The 23,831-nt window shown below is 40.7% G+C and overlaps 1 protein-coding gene across 1 annotated transcript in view; it reads left to right on the top strand.

Moving 5' to 3' along the window:
• Positions 1 to 23,565, top strand: part of Wasf1 (WASP family member 1) — a 52,864-nt gene extending 29,299 nt beyond the window's left edge. Inside the window, exons 2-9 of the mRNA XM_051164231.1 lie at positions 5,961 to 6,121; positions 12,122 to 12,256; positions 16,633 to 16,786; positions 17,893 to 18,010; positions 19,157 to 19,329; positions 19,991 to 20,170; positions 21,191 to 21,819; positions 22,710 to 23,565. Coding sequence (XP_051020188.1) covers positions 5,989 to 6,121; positions 12,122 to 12,256; positions 16,633 to 16,786; positions 17,893 to 18,010; positions 19,157 to 19,329; positions 19,991 to 20,170; positions 21,191 to 21,819; positions 22,710 to 22,867 — 1,680 coding nt within the window. The 5' untranslated portion in view covers positions 5,961 to 5,988 and the 3' untranslated portion in view covers positions 22,868 to 23,565. The remainder of the gene's footprint in view (positions 1 to 5,960; positions 6,122 to 12,121; positions 12,257 to 16,632; positions 16,787 to 17,892; positions 18,011 to 19,156; positions 19,330 to 19,990; positions 20,171 to 21,190; positions 21,820 to 22,709) is intronic.
• The last annotated feature ends 266 nt before the right edge of the window (positions 23,566 to 23,831 follow it).

The following is a 23,831-nucleotide window of genomic DNA, read 5'->3' as shown; positions in this document are numbered from 1 at the left end:
TAACTACACAGTAGGTAAACACCTGCTTTTCAGACCGGCCTCGCTCTCAAAGGACTCACTGTGTCACTGAGGCTGGCCATGAACTCACAGTGGAAATCCTTACCCTTTTAGTGCAGGGTTACAATGTGAGGTACCTTAAATGGCAAAGATGCAACTGTTTAGTATAGAGTGTGTTTTTTCAGGTGATTTCATCTGAATTTGTGGTGTAGACATCTTAAATTTCAAAGTAGCATTGCTTAAATTGCAGGAAATAATATTACTGTAATAATGTGGCTATGTAATGGATTTGTAATACTTCGGTACTGGTTTATTAACCTAAGAAATCCACATTTTCTTGGAGAGGAACATGGAATCACACAATAACTTTTATCTGGTGCATTGAATTACTGATGCTCTACACAGTCTCTTTCAACTCCCTTGGTCGATACTGTTAGTGTTACAGTTGCTGGGTAGCTTATTTCATTTGCTTTATTTTATATAACATATCAAAATGTAACACTTCCGTACTGTCACATGAGATACAAAATATAATTATTATTATTTTTGTAAAGGTAGCATTGTTCTTAGGTCAAATTCTTTAAGGGAAAGCCAGAGCATCTCAAAGCAATCCGCTACCTGCAGGTGTCCAGCGTGATTCCTAGTTCTTTAGACTCGTAAATTGGTTTTGTCATCTTGAAAGCAGAATTTTAAAGATCTGTGACTAGGGAGTAGTTTACTATTCACAACAAATGGGAAACTTGTTACTTTTTATATAATCCTGAGATGGTTTGGCACAAGTTTGTTTTATAACACTTTTAAGCTCTATTTTCTTCTAGTCTTTCATATGTAATAGTGAAAATCTGAAATATGAACACTAAAGGTTTAGAGAGAAAGGACTATAAAACCCTGTTCTGGTAGTCTTTGAAACAGGATATTTTATAATATATTTTATAATAATTTATTGTTTAGAGGCCTGTGATTTTACATAATTAAATTTGTGCTTCAAAATTAGGTTTATGTATATTGGTTATATGTAATTCTTATTTCATGAATTCTTTTTTCAAAGCTTATATTTTCTTAATCAGATTAGTCTTTTATAACTGTAAAGCATCTTGTTATTTTAAGAAAGCTATTTTCATAAAGAATTTCTCCAAACATCTCCATGTTTAAATTATTTAATTAGTTTATTGCGTGTAATTAAATCAGTTCTAATCTCAAGGCAATAGGACATTTTTTATAACAGTGGTCTTCTTAGTTGGGGAGATGGCTCAGTAGGTCAGTGATGGAGGCATGAGTGTTACGACCTGGATTCAGATGTACACAATAAAAGTTGAGTGTGTTGTCACCTGCCTGTAACCTTAGTGCTAAAAGCAGAGATAAGTAGATCCAGGGCCAACATTCTAGCTGTAGCGGCAAGTTCCAGGTTCAGTGTGCAACCCACCCACCCACCCTCTCTCATACACACATATATACACACACACACACACACACACACACACACACACACTCATTAATAATAGCAAGGGGAAGAGCAATATAGCAAGATACCCAAAGTTGACCTCTGACCTCCACATGTACACATATAGGCCAGTACCCCGCACATACATATACACCACATAGACACACACACACACACACACACACACACACACACACACACACACACATTTTCTTTGTCAATATTTCTTAAAATATCTAAAGTACTGGAACTTTTTAATTGAGTAATTATTTCATAGTAATCTGTTCCTATCACTCATATAATAGATTGTTAGATTGAATAACTGAGTATCCAGTAGTCTTAGGGAAATTGAAAGTGATTATTTAAATTAAGAGACATGAAATGATCAGCCTGACTGGCATGAGCCTAAGGCTTGGTCACTCCGTGCTGACCACATAAGGAAGTAATTCTTAGGCGCCTGTGTAATTGCTTTAGCGTGTTGTTCTAGTTACTTTCTCATTGCTCTGACGAAGGATTGGCCAGAGTAACTTACCGAAGGTTGTTTGGTTTTGGTTTTTGTTTTGGTTTTTTGGGGGGATGGTTGTGGGGAAGTTTTGACTGATGACCAGGTTTGTAGCTACAGGGAGCAGCGTTCAGTCTTCTAGCTTAGCAAACTTGTCATCTTCATCATTATTGTAGCTAATTTAAAATTTGAAAGCCTACATCAGGATTTAGAAATATAGCCGCTAGAAGGTGGCTTGCATGCGTGTGTGTGTGTGTGCATGCGTGTGTGTGTTTTTTATTTATTTATTATTAAAAGCATTACTTAGATTTTAGCCAAAAATTTTTTTTCTTAAAAATTATTTTAAGAATTGGTCTGGTTAGATGTATCAGCTATAGATATATCTATATCTATATCTGATAATTGTTTTAGGCTTTTATATCTCCACAGACTCAATTATTTTTAGAACCACTTGGGTTATGTAACAGCTGGGAAGCAGGGGTTGCTATGGTAGTGTCTTTGACCTAGGGGAACAGAGTAACACTTTCAGGAATGAGTTGTTTCATGTTATAGCAGGGTGCAATTTGGCTTCCTTGTTAAAAAGTTTCCCTCCAGAATCAAGCCAATCATTGGCAGTTTAAAAGATGTTATTTGTAATTGGTTCATTCTGTGCAGTTTTGTTTCGCTTTTAAATAAAATGTCATTTGCAGTATAATAAAAACATTCAAGTAAATTTGATTTCCTATTTGCTTGGTAATTAATTTATATGTTTTAATGGGTATTTTAGTTTTTAATCTTTTTAATCTGACAGAAGATGCTGTGCTAAAAGTGGTGGAGTCTCTAAAACTAGGAATCTGACATTTTCACAGCTTTAATTTAAGTTTTTATCACTAAGATTTTGATAGCTGAATTTAAGCACATGGTCATTGTATTTAAGACAGGGAAATGAAAAACGAGTATGCCATGAAAACTGAAATAAAGGGAAGGGACAAGGCAGACCTTATTTTAGGTGCCTTTACATACAACAGTATGTAAAGATACTGTTTTAAACACAGGGAAAGCCATTTTTTCTTTAATGATCAGAATAATGTTCAAAACTACTTTGTAAGTCTTTCTACCAAAGGTCTGTGTTTACCATACTGTGAATTCTAAAGATGGCAGAAAAACAAGTCACTATCCCTGCTTTATCCCTACACGAGACCAGCAAATGCTGACTTTGCAGTGCAACCATAGGACGTGATTTTTCTCAACCCTGTAACTCGTAAGCCATTGCTTTATATGTGTTTGTCTGCCTTCAGATCATCTGATCGCCACCTAGTTAGATACTAGATACAAGTTGAATAAGACAAGAGTTTGGTTCTCTCAATTTTCACTTAAATCTAAACATACAAACAAGTTGAATACAATAGCATATTTTTGGTAGAATTCTGTTAAATGTAAATATTGGCCAAAGTAGAGGACACCGGAAGGAGGTGGGTACATCTTCCTGGGGAGCTGAGTGAGGTTTCAGAGGGGAGATGCTGAGTGTAGTCTCAACGATAAGAAAAGGAAAGGCGCGCGCGCGCACGCGCACACACACACACACACACACACACACACACACACACACACACTTTAAGAAATAAGTCATGGGTTCTTTCTGACATCTTGGAGTCTGTGGAGCCTGCTGGGAACAGGACTTCTAAAATGCAACTATGTCTGGAAGGCTGTGGTGCAAGGCCATGTTTGCTGGCTACAAGTGAGGTCTCCGGAACCAAAGAGAGCACATGGCTCTTCTTAAAATTGAAGGTGTTTATGCCCGGGATGAAACTGAATTCTACTTAGGCAAGAGATGTGCTTATGTGCATAAGGCAAAAAACAACACAGTGACTCTTGAGGCAAACCAAACCAAACCAGGGTGATCTAGGGAAAGTAACTCAGGCCCATGAAACAGTGGCATGGTTCATGCCAAATTCCAAAGCAACCTCCCTGCAAAGGCCACTGGACGCAGAATCTGTATGATGCTGTACCCTTCCCAGATTTAAACTAATGAAAAGTAAATAATAAAAGTGGATTTGTGCTCTTGTATTTCTTCATAAAAAATAAAAATTAAAAAAGGTCATGGGGCTGAAGAGATGGCGAAGTTAATAAAGTCCTTACTGCTCAAGCCCAAGGACCCACATCCAGCTCCCTGTCACCTGCGTAAAAACTCAGCCAAGCAGGGTACGCCAATGATGCCAGTGCCGAGGGACTCATGTACAGGGCAGTCTAGGGCTTTAGTCTTGATTCTTAAAGCTCCAGGCTTGGCGAGAGACCTGTCTCAAAAAAATAAGGCGGGGGGTAACTAAGGAAGATAACTCAACATTGACCTCTGTTCCCACCACCCCGTTGTGATGACAGAAAATGATCTTAGTTTGTGGGAGAAATTACACAGTTTCATTATGATGTTTAAGTTCCTTGGGGGTTTCGTTGTTTTTTTTCTCCAAAGCAGTATCTGAAGGCAAGATGACTCAGCAGGTAAAAGTGCTATGCTACAAGCCTGAAGACCTGGGTTCGATCCCCATAGCCCGCCCGCCCTCCCTTGAAGGAGAGAACTGACTCTGAGAAGTTGTTCTCCGCTGTCCACCCAAACGTACCATAACACACAGTTAAAAACAACCAAAAACATTAAAAACCCTTGCTGTTTAAAATGTTCCGGGACTTTTTTTTTTTTTTTAAAGTAAAATCTGCTGGATGTAGGTAAAATATGACTTAAAATGGCAGAAGCAATAGACTTTGTGTTTGATTTCTTACTGAAGACGTTGCCGGGAGGGGAGCGCCTTGAACAGAGTTTGCCTTGTGCCACTTACAATAGCGCAGTTAGCAGTGTGAGCCTCTGTGCTGTGCCTTGGCAGACTCGCAGCTCCTTTCTGCTGCATTTGAATCAGCCTCTGATGTATCATCTTCTCCCTCTGGGTGCAGCAGCGCTACAGTGCAGAGGCTTCCTCGACTGGGAAACTGTTTCCTCTGCATCTGCTTCCTGCAGAACACGCTCCCTTTTGTCACAAGCATGTTCTTCTTCTGTGACCATATGTCGGCCTTCACTCGCTTCTTTGAGTTGCATCAGTGACATTTCCAGCCATCCTTTGTTCTTCGCTGCTCTCCTGTCTTTGTCAGCTCCCCTTTCTAATAGTCTGTGTGGGTTTGGGGTGACCAGCAAGATGGCACCGCAGGTAAAAGGCTTTGCTGTCTGTGGTTGAATAACACACACGGTGCGACGAATCAGCTGAGGTTGGTTGCTCCCACTGGTCACGGTGTGCATCTCATAGTAACAGTGATTTGTGACCCAAACTGCCAGTAGTGATGCTTGAGTGTGTACATTTATAGTGACTGTTCTGCAGGCAGTGAGATTTGAGCCATGGTGTTGGGAGACTTGTGTTGTTTGGCTAACCCTTGCTTGCTGAATTTGTGCGCCTGGGAGTCCCCAAATGAGAACAGACAGCAATGCAAGGAAGCAGGACTTTTCAGTAATTAAGAATGTGGTGGATTTCAGGTGCTGAGCTGTAGAGCACAGCTGGGATATGTAGAAATATTAGTGTGATGCCACTTTAACAGCTTTTCAAGACTTCCTTAGTGTGTATCTCTTACACCAACTACATAGTACAAATCTCTACACACAGTAAATAACGACTGTGTGAACTCCCCAGGGGTCAACTGATATTGCAGAGAAGTTTTCAAGCATGGTATAGCTCTAATAATTGGAAAGAAGAGCTGGAGAGATGGCTCAGAGGTTAAGAGCACTGACTGCTCTTCCAGAGGTCCAGAGTTCAATTCCCAGCAACCACATGCTGGCCCACAGCCATCTGTAATGTGGTCTAGTGCCCTCTTCTGACGTGCAGGTGTACATGCAGGCAAAGCACTGTATACATAGTAATAACTAATCATTGGAAAGAAATAGTTAACAAACGAGTTTAGCCTCTTTGGGTCAGGTGGCTGTTTTATCGTCATGCAGCATATAACTTCAAAGTGCCATTCTCCGTTGGCTGCAGTTGAGTAATGCAGATCTCTTTCTGTTTCTCACAGGTGAGCTGGGACAGCGGCTGAGCTCAAGATGCCGTTAGTGAAAAGAAACATCGATCCCAGGCACCTGTGCCACACAGCACTGCCTCGCGGCATTAAGAACGAACTGGAATGTGTAACCAACATTTCCCTGGCAAATATAATTAGACAACTGAGTAGCCTAAGTAAGCACTTATGTCAATTTAAATATTGCAAACCAGAGTTGTCTTTAGAGTTGACTTCTCAAGAACACACTTGTCCTTGGTATTAATTGAGGGGGGATTATAACATTATCATGAGAATTCAATCACTTTAAGTAAAATCACTGAGTTATAGCAGAGATTTCTCCTTCCTATTAAGGAAGTAACAGAATCACTCAACAGTATATCACACAATGATTAGAATTATTGAAACTGCTATGGAAATGTGATTTGATCTGTAAAAGATACAGCCTGGTTGTTATCTCCATTTACTATTTTTGAACAATTCAACTATTTGTATTTGGGGTCTTTAGGATCTCTGTATTAACCACAATATACTTATTAATACAAAGAAATATTTTCATATCATCAAAGGTGTAGAGAGCAAGGTAAGGCCAGCAGTAGTGAGTCTTGTGTAATGTTAGAATATGGAACCAAAGTCTGAAACACACCATGATATGGAAACCCCAGGAGAACTCAGCTTCTGGCAGGCAGGATCAGCTGGAGAGAGAGCATTAGGAGGCCTAGGGAGATGGCCCAGTGAGTCACAGTGCTTGCTGTGCCACCATTGTACATGAGTTCAAATCCCCAGCACCCACATAAAAAGCCAGGAGTGTCTACGTGTGCCCCTAACTCCATAACTGGGGAACAAAGATAGGCAGATCCCAGTTGCTTACTAGCCAGGCACCTTAGCCGGAACAACGAGGTTCCAGTTCAGTGAGAGACCCCATCTCACAGGCACCGCGAGCAAGCACGTATGCACGTGCCCTCTCGCCCCCCCCCCCCGTGGTATGAAGTGCTGGGCACACAGAGGAGAAGGGAGCATGTAGTATCACATCCCTAAGAGACTATAGGATGGAGATACATTGTTAAGGAATTACACAGATTGTCTTCTATTATTATTCTTATTTAAAAAATAAATCCAGTGAGTGTATCTTTGAATGGAAGGGATGAGCTTTTTACTCAACTATATTTCATTAAAAATATGAACTAGATGTTCTTGGCCAGGTACATTCCCTGAGTGGTCCTAAGTTTTAGCTGCCATGCCCATCACTAGAGAGGGTTTGGCTCCTTTCCTCTTGTTTGAACTCATGTCTCCTCCTGTTACTTGTTAGGGATTAACTCTAGGTCACCCCCATCCCAGAACTTACAGATGATCAAATCCTTTGGACAGTAAGATGGTGTGTTTACACATTTTCCCATACACCATACAAGATACTCTTCACAGTACTTTATAACTACTGTTTAAGTCTTAGCTGTGTTACTTACAGGGAAAAAAAGTCTGTCTGTGTTTAGTACAGAAGCAGTTATTTTCAACTCTGCTTTCCAAAATTGATTGAATCAGATTAAATCCACCAGTACAGAACTTGATACAAAACTACAAGGGTCGTCCCCATTTGGCCCAAGAAATTGTTAATCTAGGTTTTTGGGTTTTTTTTCCCCCAGTGAAAGGTCGGAGTCTTTACAAGCACTGTAGCCAGGACAGCATGGGGTTACAGAGATGACCCTAACTTTGGATGTCTCTGTAAATATCATAAATACAAGTGTCTCACACACACGCTACATGCCCTTGCCGAGCAGCCCAGTGCACACTGGCTTACTGGTGGCTAGCCCTCAGGGTACATGGTTAGCTGAGAGTCTGCCATTGCCAGCATTGTCAGAGAGCTCAGGAGAATGCCAGATCACGTTTCCACATACGACTTCTGTTAAGTTGGAGAATCTTAGATTTGAGTGTTGTTTGTGAGAATACCAAAGCTTTGCGTTGCCTGTGAAAAGCTGTGAGAAAACAGTAAGAGGCTGTTCATTTGAAATCAGTTTATTCCTGTTGGTGGCTGATTTTTCAGGTCAGTTACGGAAACCACTAGTTATTTCTTCCACAGGGAACCAATCTGAGTTTTTAACACTGCTCAAAGCAAGAGTCTTAAAGGCCTCAGATACTGCATTGACATAGAGTTGGCCATATTAGTTAAAGATACTTTCTTTGGCCTAAATTAGTTGATCTAATGTTATAAACCTTTGTGTACAAATCTACGTCATGCATGTGTGAGTACCCATATGTTAACAGGGAGAGGCGTGTTGAAAGCATACAAGTAACAAGGAGCTTTGGAAAAACATCCTTAAATTTAAAATAAATTCTGAATCTAACAACACATTTTAGTTATGTAGTGCCCAATATAAAATTTAGGATTAATACTATTGAGTGCATCAATTTTAAATACTCAGATTTCTTAGGTAACCTAAAGATGGAGTGTGAAGAATCTCTGACTGGGGGGGGCCGGGGACGACGACAAATAAACAACATCTGTCAGTTAAACACAAGGCTGCGTTGTAGCACCTAGTAGCAGAAAACTATAAAATATAATTAAGATTAGGCTTAATGTTTGTACTCAGACCATATAGTTAATTTCTAAGCCATCCATAGAGACAGCAAATCAGAGAAAATCACATGGATTCAAGGTGTAACAATAGTTTATTGCCCTTAAATTAATCTTTTGTGTTTTTCTGCTTGGCATAATTAAAAACCTAGAATTAAGTTAAGTTTAAAAGGCCATTGGCCTTTTAAATAATCCCACACGCTAAAGAACCAGACACACAGGATGGCCACTTGACCCCTCTCAGAACCTGTTCACTTTTACTTTAATGGCTTTGGTACATTGGATTTGGTTTCTTAAAGATTTATGTTTTGAAGGATTGAAAGGAGTGATACAATAGAAGAGCCATCACTGAGTTCAGTTAAAATAGCTCAGAGCAAAGAGGGGTCTGCTGAAAATGTAACCAGAAAACTGGGGAGACCATTTAATATACACTCATGTACCCCAAGGCTTGTTTTATGGCCACAGGCAATTAATTGATCTTCATAATTAACTCGGCCATAAGTACTCAAGAAAAGTTTAGATTATAGTTGGTTTTATATTCCATTTAAGATGACAAGGAAATTTAAGAGTACATTTCACAATAGTTTTCATTCAAAAACAGTTAAAATACTGATTGATGGACTTAATAAATTTAAGTTATTCAGAAAACTTGACTCTCTAAAATGATTGTTTAAAGGTCAGGTATTGCAGCTCACAATTGCAATCCCAGCATTCAGGAGGCAAGACGATTGCTGCAATTTGGGAGCCAGCCTGGGCTACTGGCTAAGACTGTCTCAAACAAACAAAGCAGAAAGAAAGAAAGAAAGAAAGAAAGAAAGGAAGAAAGGAAGAAAGGAAGAAAGGAAGAAAGGAAGAAAGAAAGAAAGAAAGAAAGTAAAATAGCTCTTGACAGTTGTAAGTTTTCCATCTTAAAGCACCAGTTGCACAAAGCTGTATCTACAGTGCTTCATTTGGTTTTTAGGACAGATGCCCGTGGCTTCTTAATAAATATACATAACACAGTTCACATTCTATGATATTTTCCTATTAGAAAATAATTCAGCTTTGTAATAGATGGCTAATGGAAATTTAAAATTCACATTCCATAAATGTCTTGTTTTGTTGTCTCTTCTCTGTTAAAGTTCTAGTTAGAGCTGAAAGTTGTCTTTTCTGTTCCCTCCTCTGGGGTTTGCTTGTTGAATTCAGTCAGTTTATACTGCTGAAATGAACTAATAAAGACTAGTTTTTCTCTTACGTGTAAATAATTTGACAGACAGTATATTATTCCATTCCCTGTTGCTATAACAAAATACTCGCAGCTGGATACCTACAGAGAGAAGATATATTTAGGTTACATCTTTTGAAGTTGGAAGTTAGGTCTGAGCAGACTTACCTGCTCAGCCTCCTGATTAGGTCACAATGTGATGGAGAAACAGGGGGACAAGGTAGCTGAGGGAGCGGTCACTAGCATAGAGCAAATTGAACGTTCTATTCAACGTTAAAGATTTGTGACTCTTGACCCAAAATAACATCCTACTGAGTTGAAGAATCTCAAATATGATTAAGTGTAGAAACCATTCTGGGGGCTGGAGAGATGGCTCAGTGGTTAAGAGCACTAATTGCTCTTTCAGGAGACCCGGGTTCAATTCCCAGCACCCACATTGCAGCTCACAACTGTCTGTAACTCTAGGATCCAACACCGTCACATAGATATACAGACAAAAGACCAATAAAAGAAATAAAAATATATAAAAAAAAGAAGAAAAAACCATTCTGAATAGAATTAACACTCGAATGAACTATAGATTGCAGAAACTATTTTTAAAAGGTAATCACAGGTGGATTAAAGCAGACTTGCTAAGTGATGTATGGATTAATTGGGTCTTTAAAGAATGAAATATTTTGAGAAGGAGAAGAGTGGAGGCAAAACCCATGTGCTCATTAGAATCGAAGAGAGTGGTAAAGCCTGACTGGAGGACAGTGCGAGGCGAGAGCCTTTACACTTAGTTGCATAGATGATGACACTGAGAAGTGGCCTAACGGGAGCTTGGTTGAACTTCAGATAGGAGCACGTCGCTTTCACATTGTAACTTCATTGTCACGTCTTTCTGGAGGGGAAGGAGGTAGATTGGAAATGTAAGGAACCCTAAAGAGAATGCATAGGAAGGATGCTGCCCACTGAAGTGCTGCGGCATTTAAACTTCTCGGGGAGTGCCTGGACTCTTTCAAACCGTTGAAAAGCGGTGGGCCCTCTCTCCCGAAAAATATAAATGCATCTATCGAAATTAGATTTTTCTATTGCTGTGATAAAGTACCGTGGTCATAAGCAGCTTAGGCAGGAAAGAGTTTATTTCAGCTTGAAACTCTGAGACCACACTCTGCCCATCACTGAGGGAATTCGGATGCAGAGGCCATAGAAGAATTGCTCTCCATCGCTTGCTGAGTCTGCTATCTTAGAGCACCCAGGGCCACCAAGCCCAGAGATGGTGCCGCCCATAGTGTGGCCCTCCCATACCAATCATCGATAAAGAAAATGCCCTCTAACCAGACTGGCTTGTCAGGGGGAAGGGGGGCAGCATTTTCTTAATTGAGGCTCCCTCTTTCTAAATAACTAGCTTGTGTCAAATTAACATAAAACTAGCCAGCACAGCATCTAAAACCCTGCTTATAGTTTCTGACTTATGCAAACTATAAAAAGTTCCTTGTTTTAAACTGATCTCTTTTAGAGGTGACGTGTTATTTGCCATCTCTGTAGTCTGAACATTTTCACCCACATCATTTCTTAAATCGGTGGGTAGCTTTGTAACTGCATGGTCTCCCATTTGGAGTGCTGCTTTTATCTCCCAGGCAGCTGTGTCTGGAAACACCTTGGCCCTGTCCCACACTCAGATGTTTCTCTCTGCGCTGGGCTGTGACACTAAGATGACCTGTTGCTTACTTGGTACGAGATTGCTACCAGGCGTATTGATGCTTACATCATCTTCTCTTAAAACTTTAGTTTTTGAGATAGATACTTTTACTCTTATTGATAGTTGAGGGTATCGATGCCAGTGTCTTATTGTGAATGAAGTAAAGATGTGAACTTACTCTACTTTTTCAAATTCCTTCCCATATTTACTTAAATATCATCCTCATTTAAAATTTATGAACGTCAGAATTTCTGGTTGGTTTTGGCACATACTTTTTGGTAATAAGGGTGTACATGAATAGGAAAAAAAGTGGAATAATTTTAGCTTTTTGATGATTTTTAAAATAATCGTAAGAGAAGGTAACACATTTCTCCTGAGACAGTGGCCTGGCTTGAAACTCAGCTCCAGCAGAGTCTATGTATAAATGCTGATTGTGAGGGTAGCACATGTTATTTGTATGTATTTTGACATCCTAATCTTCCCTACTCACCTGGAAATTAAGTATAAAGCATACACAGTCTTTCCATTTAGACACAAGTCGCTGAGGAGAACATGTCAGTTTCCCTAGACCCCGCCCATTCCCCCCCTCACCCCACCCCCGCATTGCAGAATAGCATAGTTAGCCCCAAATAAACACCAGATGCTACAGGGCAGCACTTTGAACTCCCTAACTGCTTACTGTGACTGGGTGGTCACTTACGCTGTCTTCCATTTCTGCTTAGGTAAGTATGCTGAAGACATATTTGGAGAGCTATTCAATGAAGCACATAGTTTTTCCTTCCGAGTTAACTCCCTGCAAGAGCGCGTGGACCGCCTGTCTGTCAGCGTCACACAGCTTGATCCTAAAGAAGAAGAGCGTAAGTCTCCTCTTTTCTCTGTTTATCTTTGCATTGTGTTAAGGCAGGGGATGGAGTGTGTTTCTTAACAGTATTAAGAGTGACTGTACAATCTACCCCTGACCCTTTGTATCCGTGCAGAAATAAATCAGTGATTGTAAGAGCGGTTGGCTTGCCTTTCCATTCCTTACTGTGTATACTGCTCTTTTGTTGTTGTTGTTGTTGTTCTTGTTTTGGTTTTCCGAGACAGGGTTTCTCTGTGTTAGCCTTGGCTGTTCTGGACTCACTTTGTAGACCAGGCTGGCCTCGAACTCACAACGATCCGCCTGCCTCTGCCACCGCCTGGCTACTACTCATCTTTTAATTTTTTTGACATAAAGACATTTTAATTAGCCTCTTTCTTCGGTTCTCTCTCCTTTAGTCTTTGTGTGCTCTTTGTCTGACAAACTGAAGTCGCATGAAAGTATCTGAAGTCTTAAGGTTTGGGTGACACTTCTCTTACTGTGCCTTTGTGTATGTGTTACTGAGCTGTGACCTCGGTATTTAATCAACTGCTGCTATCTGCTTTAAGTGAAGGAACATTCCCAAGCAAATTGTTCTGTGCTAAGACTAAAACAAACGCCAGGGTTGGTTTTTGTTTGTGTTTGTTTGTTTTAAACACTGCTGGTTACTAATAGTACAAATTTTAGCAGTAGAAGCACACTTCATGCTTCTATAGATACTTTGTGTGTTAATTTTTTTGCTTTAAAAATGCCTTGAAACACTGATAATTTCCAAATTCCTTTTTTTTTTTCCAAATCCGTGAACAGAAATGAAACTAAGAATATAATTTTTACTGACATACTGTAAAGCAGTGGTTCCCAGCCTTCCTAATGCTGTGGCCCTTTAATATAGTTTCTTACGCTGTAGTGACCCCAACCACAAAATTATTTTTGTTGCTACTTCATAACTATAATTTTGGTACTGTTATGAATTGTTTGGTTTGGTTGGTTGGTTTTGGTTTTGGGGTTTTGACTTTGGTTTTGGTTGGTAGCTTGGGTTTTTGTTTTGTGACAGGGTTTCTCTGTGTAGCCTTGCCTGTCCTGGACTGGATTTGTAGATCAGGCTGGCCTTGAGCTTATGGAGATCTGCCTGCTTCTGCCTGCCTGAGTGCTGGAATCACAGGCGTGCGCCACCATGCCCGGCTTAGTGTTATGAATTGTAGTTTTGGGCTAATGGTTTGTCAAACAGATTGTGGCTGCAGGTTGAGAACCACTCATACAGAGACTTGTTTATGTGAGTTTTTCATAGCATACTCAAAAATTTTTTCCTGAATAACAGGTTTTAGTGTAAATTCAAGTTATAGATCTAAATTTAAACAGTGAAAAGACTTAAAAAATATTTTAAAAACTGGCCGGGCGTGGTGGCATACGCCTTTAATCCCAGCACTTGGGAGGCAGAGGCAGGCGGATCGCTGTGAGTTCAAGGCCAGCCTGGTCTACAATGTGAGTCCAGGACAGCCAGGGCAAAGAGCAGTGATCTCCTGTGACCAGAGTGCCTTTCACTTTATTCATAAGGTCCATTTGTATTTGTGGTTGTATTTGTATATGTATCTCCCTGATGGCTAATGATATTAAGCTCAGAGTCCTATGCATATTTTCTTAGAGAATTATCCATTCAGTTTTTTGCTCCCCCTTTCTTTCCTTCTGTACCCCATCCATTTGCTCATTTAAAAATTGGATCATCATTTTATTGTGAAGTTGTAAGTTTTTCTTGCATTCTAGGTCCAAATCCTCTGTCACACGTGTGCTTCTCATCTTTAAGTTGTCTTTCTTAGAGTTTTCTTTTGAGGTATACCTATGTACACTAATCACATTTCATGAAATTCTTGAAATACATCTTTGTTCCTCCTGAGAAATACATGATAACCGCACATACTCTCAAATATGATTTATATTAATATTTTCTTTTTAATATTTAGTTACAAATGTATACCAGTAATAATACCTATATAAATTCAGTTTCATATATAACAAAAATTAACACTTAATTTCAAAGCACTACTACTTTTTAAATAAAGGCTTTATTAATTTTTTTCCTTGACAATGTCATGCATGTATAATTGCATTCTGGTTACCCTCATTCTGTTAAATGCTAATAAGCGTCTTACCACCATCATTATGTCTCAAGGTAAAATTACACATATCAGTAAATAACTAAAGGTATGAGTTTTCAGAATTACACATAATTTCCTTTATTTTTTTTTCTGTAGTTTGTTTAAAATATATGAAACATGGAGAAGAATTCTGAATCTACAAGCTGAACACTTGTTTCAGAATTGATTTCTGGAGATTTGTGATTCAATATGAGTTTTGAAATTTAGTGGGAATTCAAAAAAAAATGACATTATAAGCATATAGTTAAACTACAGAGGACAATAAAAGAACTTTGTATTATCTATAGGTGGTAGCAACCATGAAACTGCTGGTGTAATTTAGAAAATGTGTAAAAATGTTATAAAAATGTGTGCAATTACATTTCACTCACGTTTGTCAACAAGTACATTGAGCTAACACACTCATTGTGCGTGTAAAACTATTGAGGTAATATAAGATATTGCCAAGTGGAAGGGCCTTTGTCACGGTGTTCTGTGTGTCAGTAAGGCGTGATAGAGACAGAGGAGCTGAAGGTAGAAAAATGCTTACTATTTTGCATGCTTTTATATCCTTTACCAAAGTGGCCTCGAGCATTTGGCATCAGGCTCTGTTTTGGTTGCATAGTCAAGAGCTGATGAGTAGAGCAAGGGAGCAGCAATAACTGTTCCGTGTTCATTGCCCCAAACACCAGCCACTTCCAGGAGCCTGAAAACAGTGTATTTATCATGGCAAGAGTTATCCTCAAAAGCAGATCTGAGTTTTCTGTTCTGGTGGGCTATATAGTCTCATTTGTTGAACCTACTGTGCCTTTTATAGCTTTGGCTCTTTGTGTTTAAAGATAGATTAGCAATTTCTGTTTCGCTGAAATGTGAAAAGATTAAGTGAAAATGAGTGAAAGTATCCAAAACATGTAGTATCTATTCATTAGAAATCTCCCAAACCGCTCTCTAGCAATAGTGAGGGAAAGCTTCTTCCCCATTTCTAAGTTGTATTCTGAAGTTTATAACTATGTCAAAATATGTCACACGTTATGTGTGAGGACTTGTTAAAAATGCAGTTGTACTGTGACCACAATTGTAGAGCAGTCTCATTGCACCCTTGGACTATACAGGTCCAGATGTTCATGACTTGTAAGAAATTATATGGCATTTCAGGAAGACTGTTGGAAACTGATAGATTACTGACATTGCTACGGTGTACAGCATTTGTAGACTTAGGATCCAAGTTTACTCATTCAGTATACAGGATAATTTTCTTCTTTTGATTTTGGTTTTGTTTTTGAGGCAGTCTCACTTTATAAACTAGACTGTCTGAGAACTTGTGATAAGCCTCCTGCCTTCACCTCCCAAGTGCTGGGAACCATCATACATACCAGCTTTACCCAGTTTTTTTTGTTTTTTTGTTTTTGTTTTTGTTTTTGTTTTTTTTTAATTTTTATTTTTGAGACATGGTTCTCTGTGTAGCCTTGGCTGTCCTGGAATCGCTTTGTGGAACAGGCTGGTCTTGAACTCACAGCGATCCGCTTGTTCAGCCTCCCAGAGAGCTAGGATTACAGGCGTGCACCACCGCTCTCGGCTTTTACCCAGTTTATTTAATGTGAAATCACTCTAAATGTCAAGCCTACAATATTTTGATATGCATCTTGTTTTAATATGCCGGACAGTACAAAAGTAAATGAGGGTAGTTGTCAGTGCAGTCAGTGTGTGAGGGGCTGTCCCAGTGATTGGGGTTACGAATGTACAGGAAAGTCTGTCTTCAAAACTGTATGGCCAGGTTGGAGTCGTTCCAGTACAAATAAATGAGTAAAGTCAAAACTAGTATAGATCACCCATATGTAATGTTCATAGTATACAGAGCAGGAAGTTGGCACTGCTGTTCCTAGAATGCCACTAGCAACTAATCCCTTCAGTTAGTTACTTGTGACTACTGTAAGCCAATGAGAAATAAAAGTAGACGGGGAAAGATGTCAAATTCAAGTTGGTTGGGATTGGCAAGAATCACCAGGAAAGAAAAAGAAATGTTGGAACTGTGTCATTAGGACCTCTGAGCTCTTAAAAACGAAAGTTGTTAAAAACTCACCTAGAAGATCATGCAGAGAGCGATTAGGACAAATATAATGCTAGAATGTTTAGAATGACTCCTGATTTAAGGCACACAGCCTTTTGGCATACTAGCTTTGAAACAAACGCGCAGTATTCATAAGTCTGCCATTCGGCTGAGTTGTCTTAGGAAAATACAACGAGTTTGTGATTTTTGTCTTAGTGTCTCTGCAAGATATAACAATGAGAAAAGCTTTCCGGAGTTCTACAATTCAGGATCAGCAGCTTTTCGACCGCAAGACTTTGCCCATCCCGCTGCAGGAGACATACGACGTCTGCGAGCAGCCCCCACCTCTCAATATCCTCACCCCTTACAGGTCAGTGGGGTAAGAAGTTAGAAACCCATCATCATCTCACCGTCTCACGCTTGAGACGTAAATGCTGAGTCGCACACACCTTCAGTCTCATTTGACCCTAACCCACAGAGACGGTCTCCTCCCTACAGAGAACTCTGTTTATTAGTCACTAGATGAACTTCGCAGGCTCGGACATACAGAAGACGGGACCTGGGCAGATAATGAGTCTGAGTAGCCGCTGGCAAAGCTGTTACCATGGAGCCATGTCAAGGACGTTGTCATGGGCTTTCTAATTTAAATTGTAATCATAGGAAAGCAAGGCTCAAAAGACCTCAGTACTAATAAACACAGCGGTCACATCCTATCTGTTCTTCCCTTTCTGCACAGCGAATATGTAGTTTTTTAGAAAGCTTTCTGCCCATGACTCCAGTGGAGTCTGGAATTAGTCAGTGTTTCTTGGGAATTCGTTCATGGGGTTTGTTAAATAGGCAGTCTAAGATACTCACATTGTTAATTGAAGCTGTAGTTCAGTATGCCTATAAATAAATTCTAGCATTGAACTGCAAATTAAGAAACACCTCTTGGCTTTAGTAAGATGTTAAGTTCGGTAGAACACTGGTGGAAACAAGGAATGTTCTCTCTTCTAAGCAGTGTTCCAGCTTTCCAGACTTTGGGTTTGGGCAGAAGTATTTTTATTAATTGAAATATCCCGAAGAACTTAGGAAGTTTAGTATTCAGCAAAAGTGAGATTAGAGTGAACAACGGCAATTTAAATTACTAGTCAACTCTGGAAAGCATCTCCATTTCCATTTCTCATAGTTTCCTTTCTGATTTATATAACAAAACTTATTACTGCAATGCTCTATTTTGGCAATATTTACTCATTTTGAGACCTGGTCTCCTTGTGCCATCCAGAGTGTCCGCGAACTCATGACCTTTTGCATCTTGCCTTAAGTGCTGAGATCACCGATGTGCACCATGCCTGGCGGGGCCACACTGCAGCATGCTGTGTGTTGCAGTGCCGTGCTGTGTGCTGCGGTATGAGGGAGCACACTTCGGCAGTAAGAGCTCGCCTGCTTATTTCTCGGTCTCGCCTAATACGTTGCATCGGGTGTGCTGTGTTCCAGGGACGATGGGAAGGAAGGGCTGAAGTTTTACACCAATCCTTCGTATTTCTTTGACCTGTGGAAAGAGAAGATGTTGCAAGACACAGAGGATAAGAGGAAGGAAAAGAGAAAGCAGAAGGTATTACAACAGGTTCAAAAACTTGAAGTTATTTTTATGTAGTCCTGTCTTGTTGTGCATGGGGGAACTTCGTTAATCTACACTCCGGCAGCCTGGCTTTGTTGGGCCCATGCAGTAAAGTCCTGACAACTACACACATCACAAAGAAATATTGTGTTGATGTGAATAAAGTTGGCAAATTAAGCCAGTGGGTTTTTGTTGTTGTTGTTTGTTTGTTTGTTTTGTTTTGTTTTTGCACCACCACATGCCCTAGCTGTTTTCGGCAGGTCATGGTATTCTCACTAAACTGTTAGCAGTGTGCTGTGCTGTCATTCTCCACTGTCTGATAAACATCCCCCAAGTCTGCTTCAGTTCCTCCTGGTGATTTTAAAGCACATAGAAGGAAGAAACAGGTTGTGCTTTGGCACAGAAGAGGCACAGTCTGTCTTCATCGCGCCTCTTTCATCTCAGCCTTCCTCGGTCCCCATAATGCCCCCTTGTTACACCCTTACGTGCTGGACAGTGCTCTTGTGTTCCCGCTAGAGTTTGCAGACTGGCGACTGGCAAGCCAGGGTGCTCCTGAGCACAAGTTTTGTTTGCTAAGCACGAGGATTTTAAAATTTTGTTTGAAGCAGAATTCCTTAGAATGCCTATCTAATTCATAGCATGCCCCATTTGTTGATATGTGTTACCTGCTTTGTCCCTTTGGCCATTTGATGTTTGCTGGGCCTTCTCCAGGCCCGCCTGTGGCAGACATCTCCCTGATTTTAACTTTTGGTCATTTCCTGTACAGATAATTTAGTGTCTTGGTTATTTGACTGGAGGTAGGCAGTCCCATGCATGGTAAATCTTTGAGACTTACTGGTAAGGGTTAGTGACATTTTTCTATCCAAAGGACTTTGGGCCTTAAGTGTAGGCACACTATTTTTACATCCAGCCCCTCAGTTTGATATTGAATTACAAGCTCATGGTGAGAAACTGGGATCACAGTGAACTATTTTCAGTCTGACTGTACACATAAAATGGTTCTGCGTTTTGCTTTATTATGATGACACTGCCATTTTCATATTGACCTTAGAACTTCATTTTGATTACCATAACCTTTTTTTTTTTTTTAAAGTATTTAGCATTTCACCACTTGGCTTTGTTTTATTACATCTGTTATAGCAGAAAAATCTAGATCGTCCTCATGAACCAGAGAAAGTGCCAAGAGCACCTCATGACAGGCGGAGAGAATGGCAGAAGCTGGCCCAGGGCCCAGAGCTGGCTGAAGATGACGCTGACCTCCTCCATAAGCATATTGAAGTTGCTAATGGCCCGGCCTCTCATTTTGAAACAAGGTTTCTTTTATTTTTCTTTTAAATAGATGGAAAACTTCGGATTTATTTATAATACCTCTCTATACTTATAAGTCTTGGCTCTTGAGGAGGTGGAAGGTTCTCTTATGATAGAAAGAATTTCAACCCTGACCATTGAACCTGCTAAAACCCAACCTCCTTGGGCAGGTCATTTTTATATTCGGACTTCCTGTTGTCATTTGTTGAAAGAAAAGTTTAAGAGTACATACTTTTCTGGTTTGCTTTAACTTTCATCTGGAGACTTAACTCCCTCCTAATATTTCAGGTAGAATATATTAGAATGCCATAATACTGTGTCTGGAATACTTTTTAAGTACCAATTTATCATATATGAAACAAGAGTTAAGAGGTTTGATTCTCATAAAAAAAATTTGTTTTATCTACATTTCTTGTTTCTGTGTTACTCGGCTGTGTTCTGTTTTCCTGCTGTCTTTGTGGCCCTAGAAGCAGAGAGTTTTGTTACAAGACTTTTGGAAGCCATTAGTTTAAGAAAACAAAATGTCCAACTGATTAATAAATTCCATATTTTTTGTGCTTTACTACTCAATCATACAGAAATAACTACTGGCATTTAAAAGATTTAACTACTGATGTAATGTTCCGTTTCCCTAATAGATACACTGATACTGTGTGTTTCTTTAAGGCCACAGACATACGTGGATCATATGGATGGATCTTACTCACTCTCTGCCTTGCCGTTCAGCCAGATGAGTGAGCTTCTAACCAGAGCTGAGGAGAGGGTCCTAGTCAGACCGCATGAACCACCTCCGCCTCCACCAATGCATGGAGCAGGAGATGCAAAGCCCATACCCACCTGTATCAGGTACGTGGGGACAGCTCATGGGCTTTATGTTAGGAAACCAGTGACCTTGTTCTTTGAAGGACCAATAGTAAGCGTCTTAGGCTTTCTTGATAAGTCGTTTCTATCACCCAGGCTCTGGTGTAACCAAGCATCATCTGTTTAGCCAGGAGATGTATTTATTTTCCTCTGATTACAGCTGACATATTCTCCTGGGGACATTGAGCTAGTTGCTTTAAGAATTAGTGCTCTCATATAATTACAGCTTTGTCAACTAGCATTATCATATACAGTTTATTAGGAAAAACATGAATTTTTGCAATGTGGTAAGGTTCCAAAATGTGGAGGCCAAAGATGTTAGTTTGATATTAAGAAAAATATTTTAGCAAGTTCAAAGACAATTGGCAGTTGCTTTTAGCAATATTTCTTTCAGTAAAGCTATTTTAAACTATAATGTGGTCAGTTATCCAACTTAGAAAATTTTAACATAGGCATATTAAAGAAGTTCTCTAGTGCAGAAATGCATTCCAGCTCTGCAAACCACAAAAACCTCACATCCCCGACTTACTTGGTACACAAGCCTTAGGAAGAAGAAGAGGTATACATTTCCTTTTGTGGTTTTTAATGAGCTGGCATTGACTTCACTGAAATGACAAGATGAGCCATAACAGCTCCAGTATAAAAACACCATCATCTTATTGGCCACGTGTCGCTCTAAGTATGGCCACAGATACTGCAGCGCAGAAAGTGTCGCGTCACCGTAGGCGCCTGGCTCAGCGTAGACTTGGACACTATACGGTTCCTGAGTGGATGTGAAAGCTGCACAGAGTTAGACTATTGTAAACCAGAGCACCACACGTCGGTTTTCTGTACACTTCCAGTTCGCGTTCTTTCCAAAAAATGTTAAATAATTTTAAATTCCTATGGGACCATGTTAGCGGGTTTATTTTGATGTAGCTGCTGGTAGTCATCTCTAGTGTCTACGGTTCCGCTCTTCTTTAGTTTCCTCCTTTAATAACTTTTAGGATCTCTTTCTCATTTCAGTTCCGCCACAGGCTTGATAGAAAATCGCCCCCAGTCTCCAGCTGCAGGCAGAGCACCCGTGTTCGTGAGCCCCACTCCCCCACCTCCTCCACCACCTCTTCCATCTGCCTTGTCTACTTCCTCACTGAGAGCCTCGATGACTTCAACTCCTCCCCCACCAGTCCCTCCCCCACCTCCTCCTCCAACCACTGCTCTGCAGGCTCCAGCAGTGCCGCCCCCTCCAGCTCCCCTTCAGATCGCCCCTGGTGTCCTCCACCCAGCTCCTCCTCCAATCGCTCCTCCTCTGGTACAGCCCTCTCCCCCAGTAGCTAGAGCCGCCCCAGTAAGCGAGACTGTGCCAGGTCATCCCCTCCCACAAGGGGAGGTGCAGGGGCTGCCTCCACCCCCGCCGCCGCCTCCTCTGCCTCCACCTGGCGTTCGGCCATCGTCACCTGTCACAGTTGCAGCTCTTGCTCATCCTCCCTCTGGGCTACATCCAACTCCATCTGCTGCCCCAGGTCCCCATGTCCCATTAATGCCTCCATCTCCTCCATCACAAGTCATAGCTGCTTCTGAGCCAAAGCGTCATCCCTCCACCCTGCCTGTCATCAGTGACGCAAGGAGCGTGCTGCTGGAAGCAATACGGAAAGGTAAAGTCCTCAGAGCCACAACAAGTATTGTTATTGTGGCATTGGAAATCTTCCAAATACTCAGGACAATACTGTATTCCACATTTATATTTGAGGTGATCGTGTTTAGGAACAAATGCTGTTTAGGAAACGGGGCTAGGTAGAATTTGTGTCTCAAGTGACTTTCGGGAAGAATATGACACATCTAACTGTAAGGTCTCTTAAAATGAACGAGAAATTGAAAGCGCTGGAGATGGGAGCGTAGCTCAGCTGTTGAGAGTGCTTGAGGGCACAGAGGGCTTGATCCTAGTGCCACGTAAGACTTGAGCACAGTGGCGTATTACTTAGTACTTGTAATCTCACCCCTGGGGACGTAGAGGCAGGAGGGGCATCAGAAGTTCTAGGTGGTTCGTGGCCAGGTCAGTCCCATGCCTGCCTGGGCTTCATGGGACTGTCTTAAAAAAGAAAGGGAATTTAAAGCTTTGGACTTCCATGATTCAGAAATGTAGTACAAACTCTCTTATACCTATATTAATCTTCTATTTAAAATGTATTTTCAATGTGGAAGCTGTTTGTTTGGGATATAATTGACATTTGTTTTGCCAGATGCCTCTAGAGGATTAAGGATCTTCACTTAGAAAGCAGAAAGACCATATTTATTCATTTCTTAATTCAACATTTCCTAGGCAGGGGTCAAGAGCATAGAGAATAGTGATGCCTTTCCTTTAGGGCACAGTAGGACCATAGAAGACGTAGTCATCAGTGTTTCTTTGCCCGTAGAGGTGGTAGAAGTGTGTCATGTGTTAACTGCTCAGGGGGAGGTCTAGTGCGGCGTGGAGGGTAAGTGCGGGCATTCACAGGAGGGGCGGGGTCAGCCGCTGATTGGCAGTTGCCTTGCGTTGCCCTATCAGGTATCCAGCTTCGCAAAGTGGAAGAGCAGCGCGAGCAGGAAGCTAAGCACGAGCGCATCGAGAACGACGTGGCCACCATCCTGTCTCGCCGCATCGCGGTGGAGTACAGCGATTCCGAAGATGACTCGGAGTTCGATGAAGTAGACTGGCTGGAGTAAGGAAGCTGCGTTGCCGTGCGTTGCAAGACTGGATGCACATGCCCTTCGTGGCGCTTGTTCTCTGACAATGTTTGGTCATTCTAGTGTTTTGCTTCCGACTCCTCATAATGAATAGCCCTCTTCCATAATTTTTGATTTCTATGGAAAGTATTAGCATATATTTCAAACTAAATATTTTACAGTGGCTTATCTTATTCCCCCCCCCCGGAAAAATATAATTTGGTCCAATAAACCACTAAGTATTAAGCATGGACAGCCGTTACTAGTGTAGCAGATTCCGTTTTTGATATACATTAATTGTGCACTTTTGTGAATTTTTTTTTTCAAAGAAAGCAACTGAGAATGAAATCTTGAAGGCAGCTCTGTCTGTTAACGAGCCTTACTCCATTTCTTGATGTTTTAGATGAAGAAACACTGCCTCAGTTATGTGAATACACTCAGAAAGAACATATTTAGCTCGTAGTGTTGGATTCTCCTAAAGGAATGCTTAATTTTTGTTATCATCTTATTGTTTTAAATACTTGCCTTATTTGAACGTTTAGCAGAGCCCCTTTCCCACTTATATATTGTGTGGTACAGTTTTGCTTGCCTATAGAAATTTAAATTTTTCCATGTGAGATACTCAGAATAAGCAGACGTGTAACTTACATAACGTGAGAATAACAATCTGATGTAATAAACGGTTCATTTTAAAGGTTCTCGGGTGTCACTCTTTGAATGAATCTGTTGGTGAGGCGGTGCCTGAAAAACGTCAGGGCACAGCTTGCGCTGTCTACCTTCCTCTTAGTTTTAAACTACAAGTGGTCTCCTATGTAAGGGGACTTTTATGCTGCGGTTTTCTCAAGTTACACAATGTATTTCTCAGCCCTTTATGATCTTACCCCTCCAGCCTGCTGTCTGCCTTCAGTGCCCCTGACTGTCAGTTTGTCACTGCTCCTGGCCGCTTTGTGTGTTAGCATTTGCA

The sequence above is a fragment of the Acomys russatus genome, chromosome 21, assembly GCF_903995435.1.
Source record: "Acomys russatus chromosome 21, mAcoRus1.1, whole genome shotgun sequence".
In the NCBI taxonomy this organism is placed as follows: domain Eukaryota; kingdom Metazoa; phylum Chordata; class Mammalia; order Rodentia; family Muridae; genus Acomys; species Acomys russatus.
This window is presented reverse-complemented; position numbering and strand designations above follow the sequence as displayed.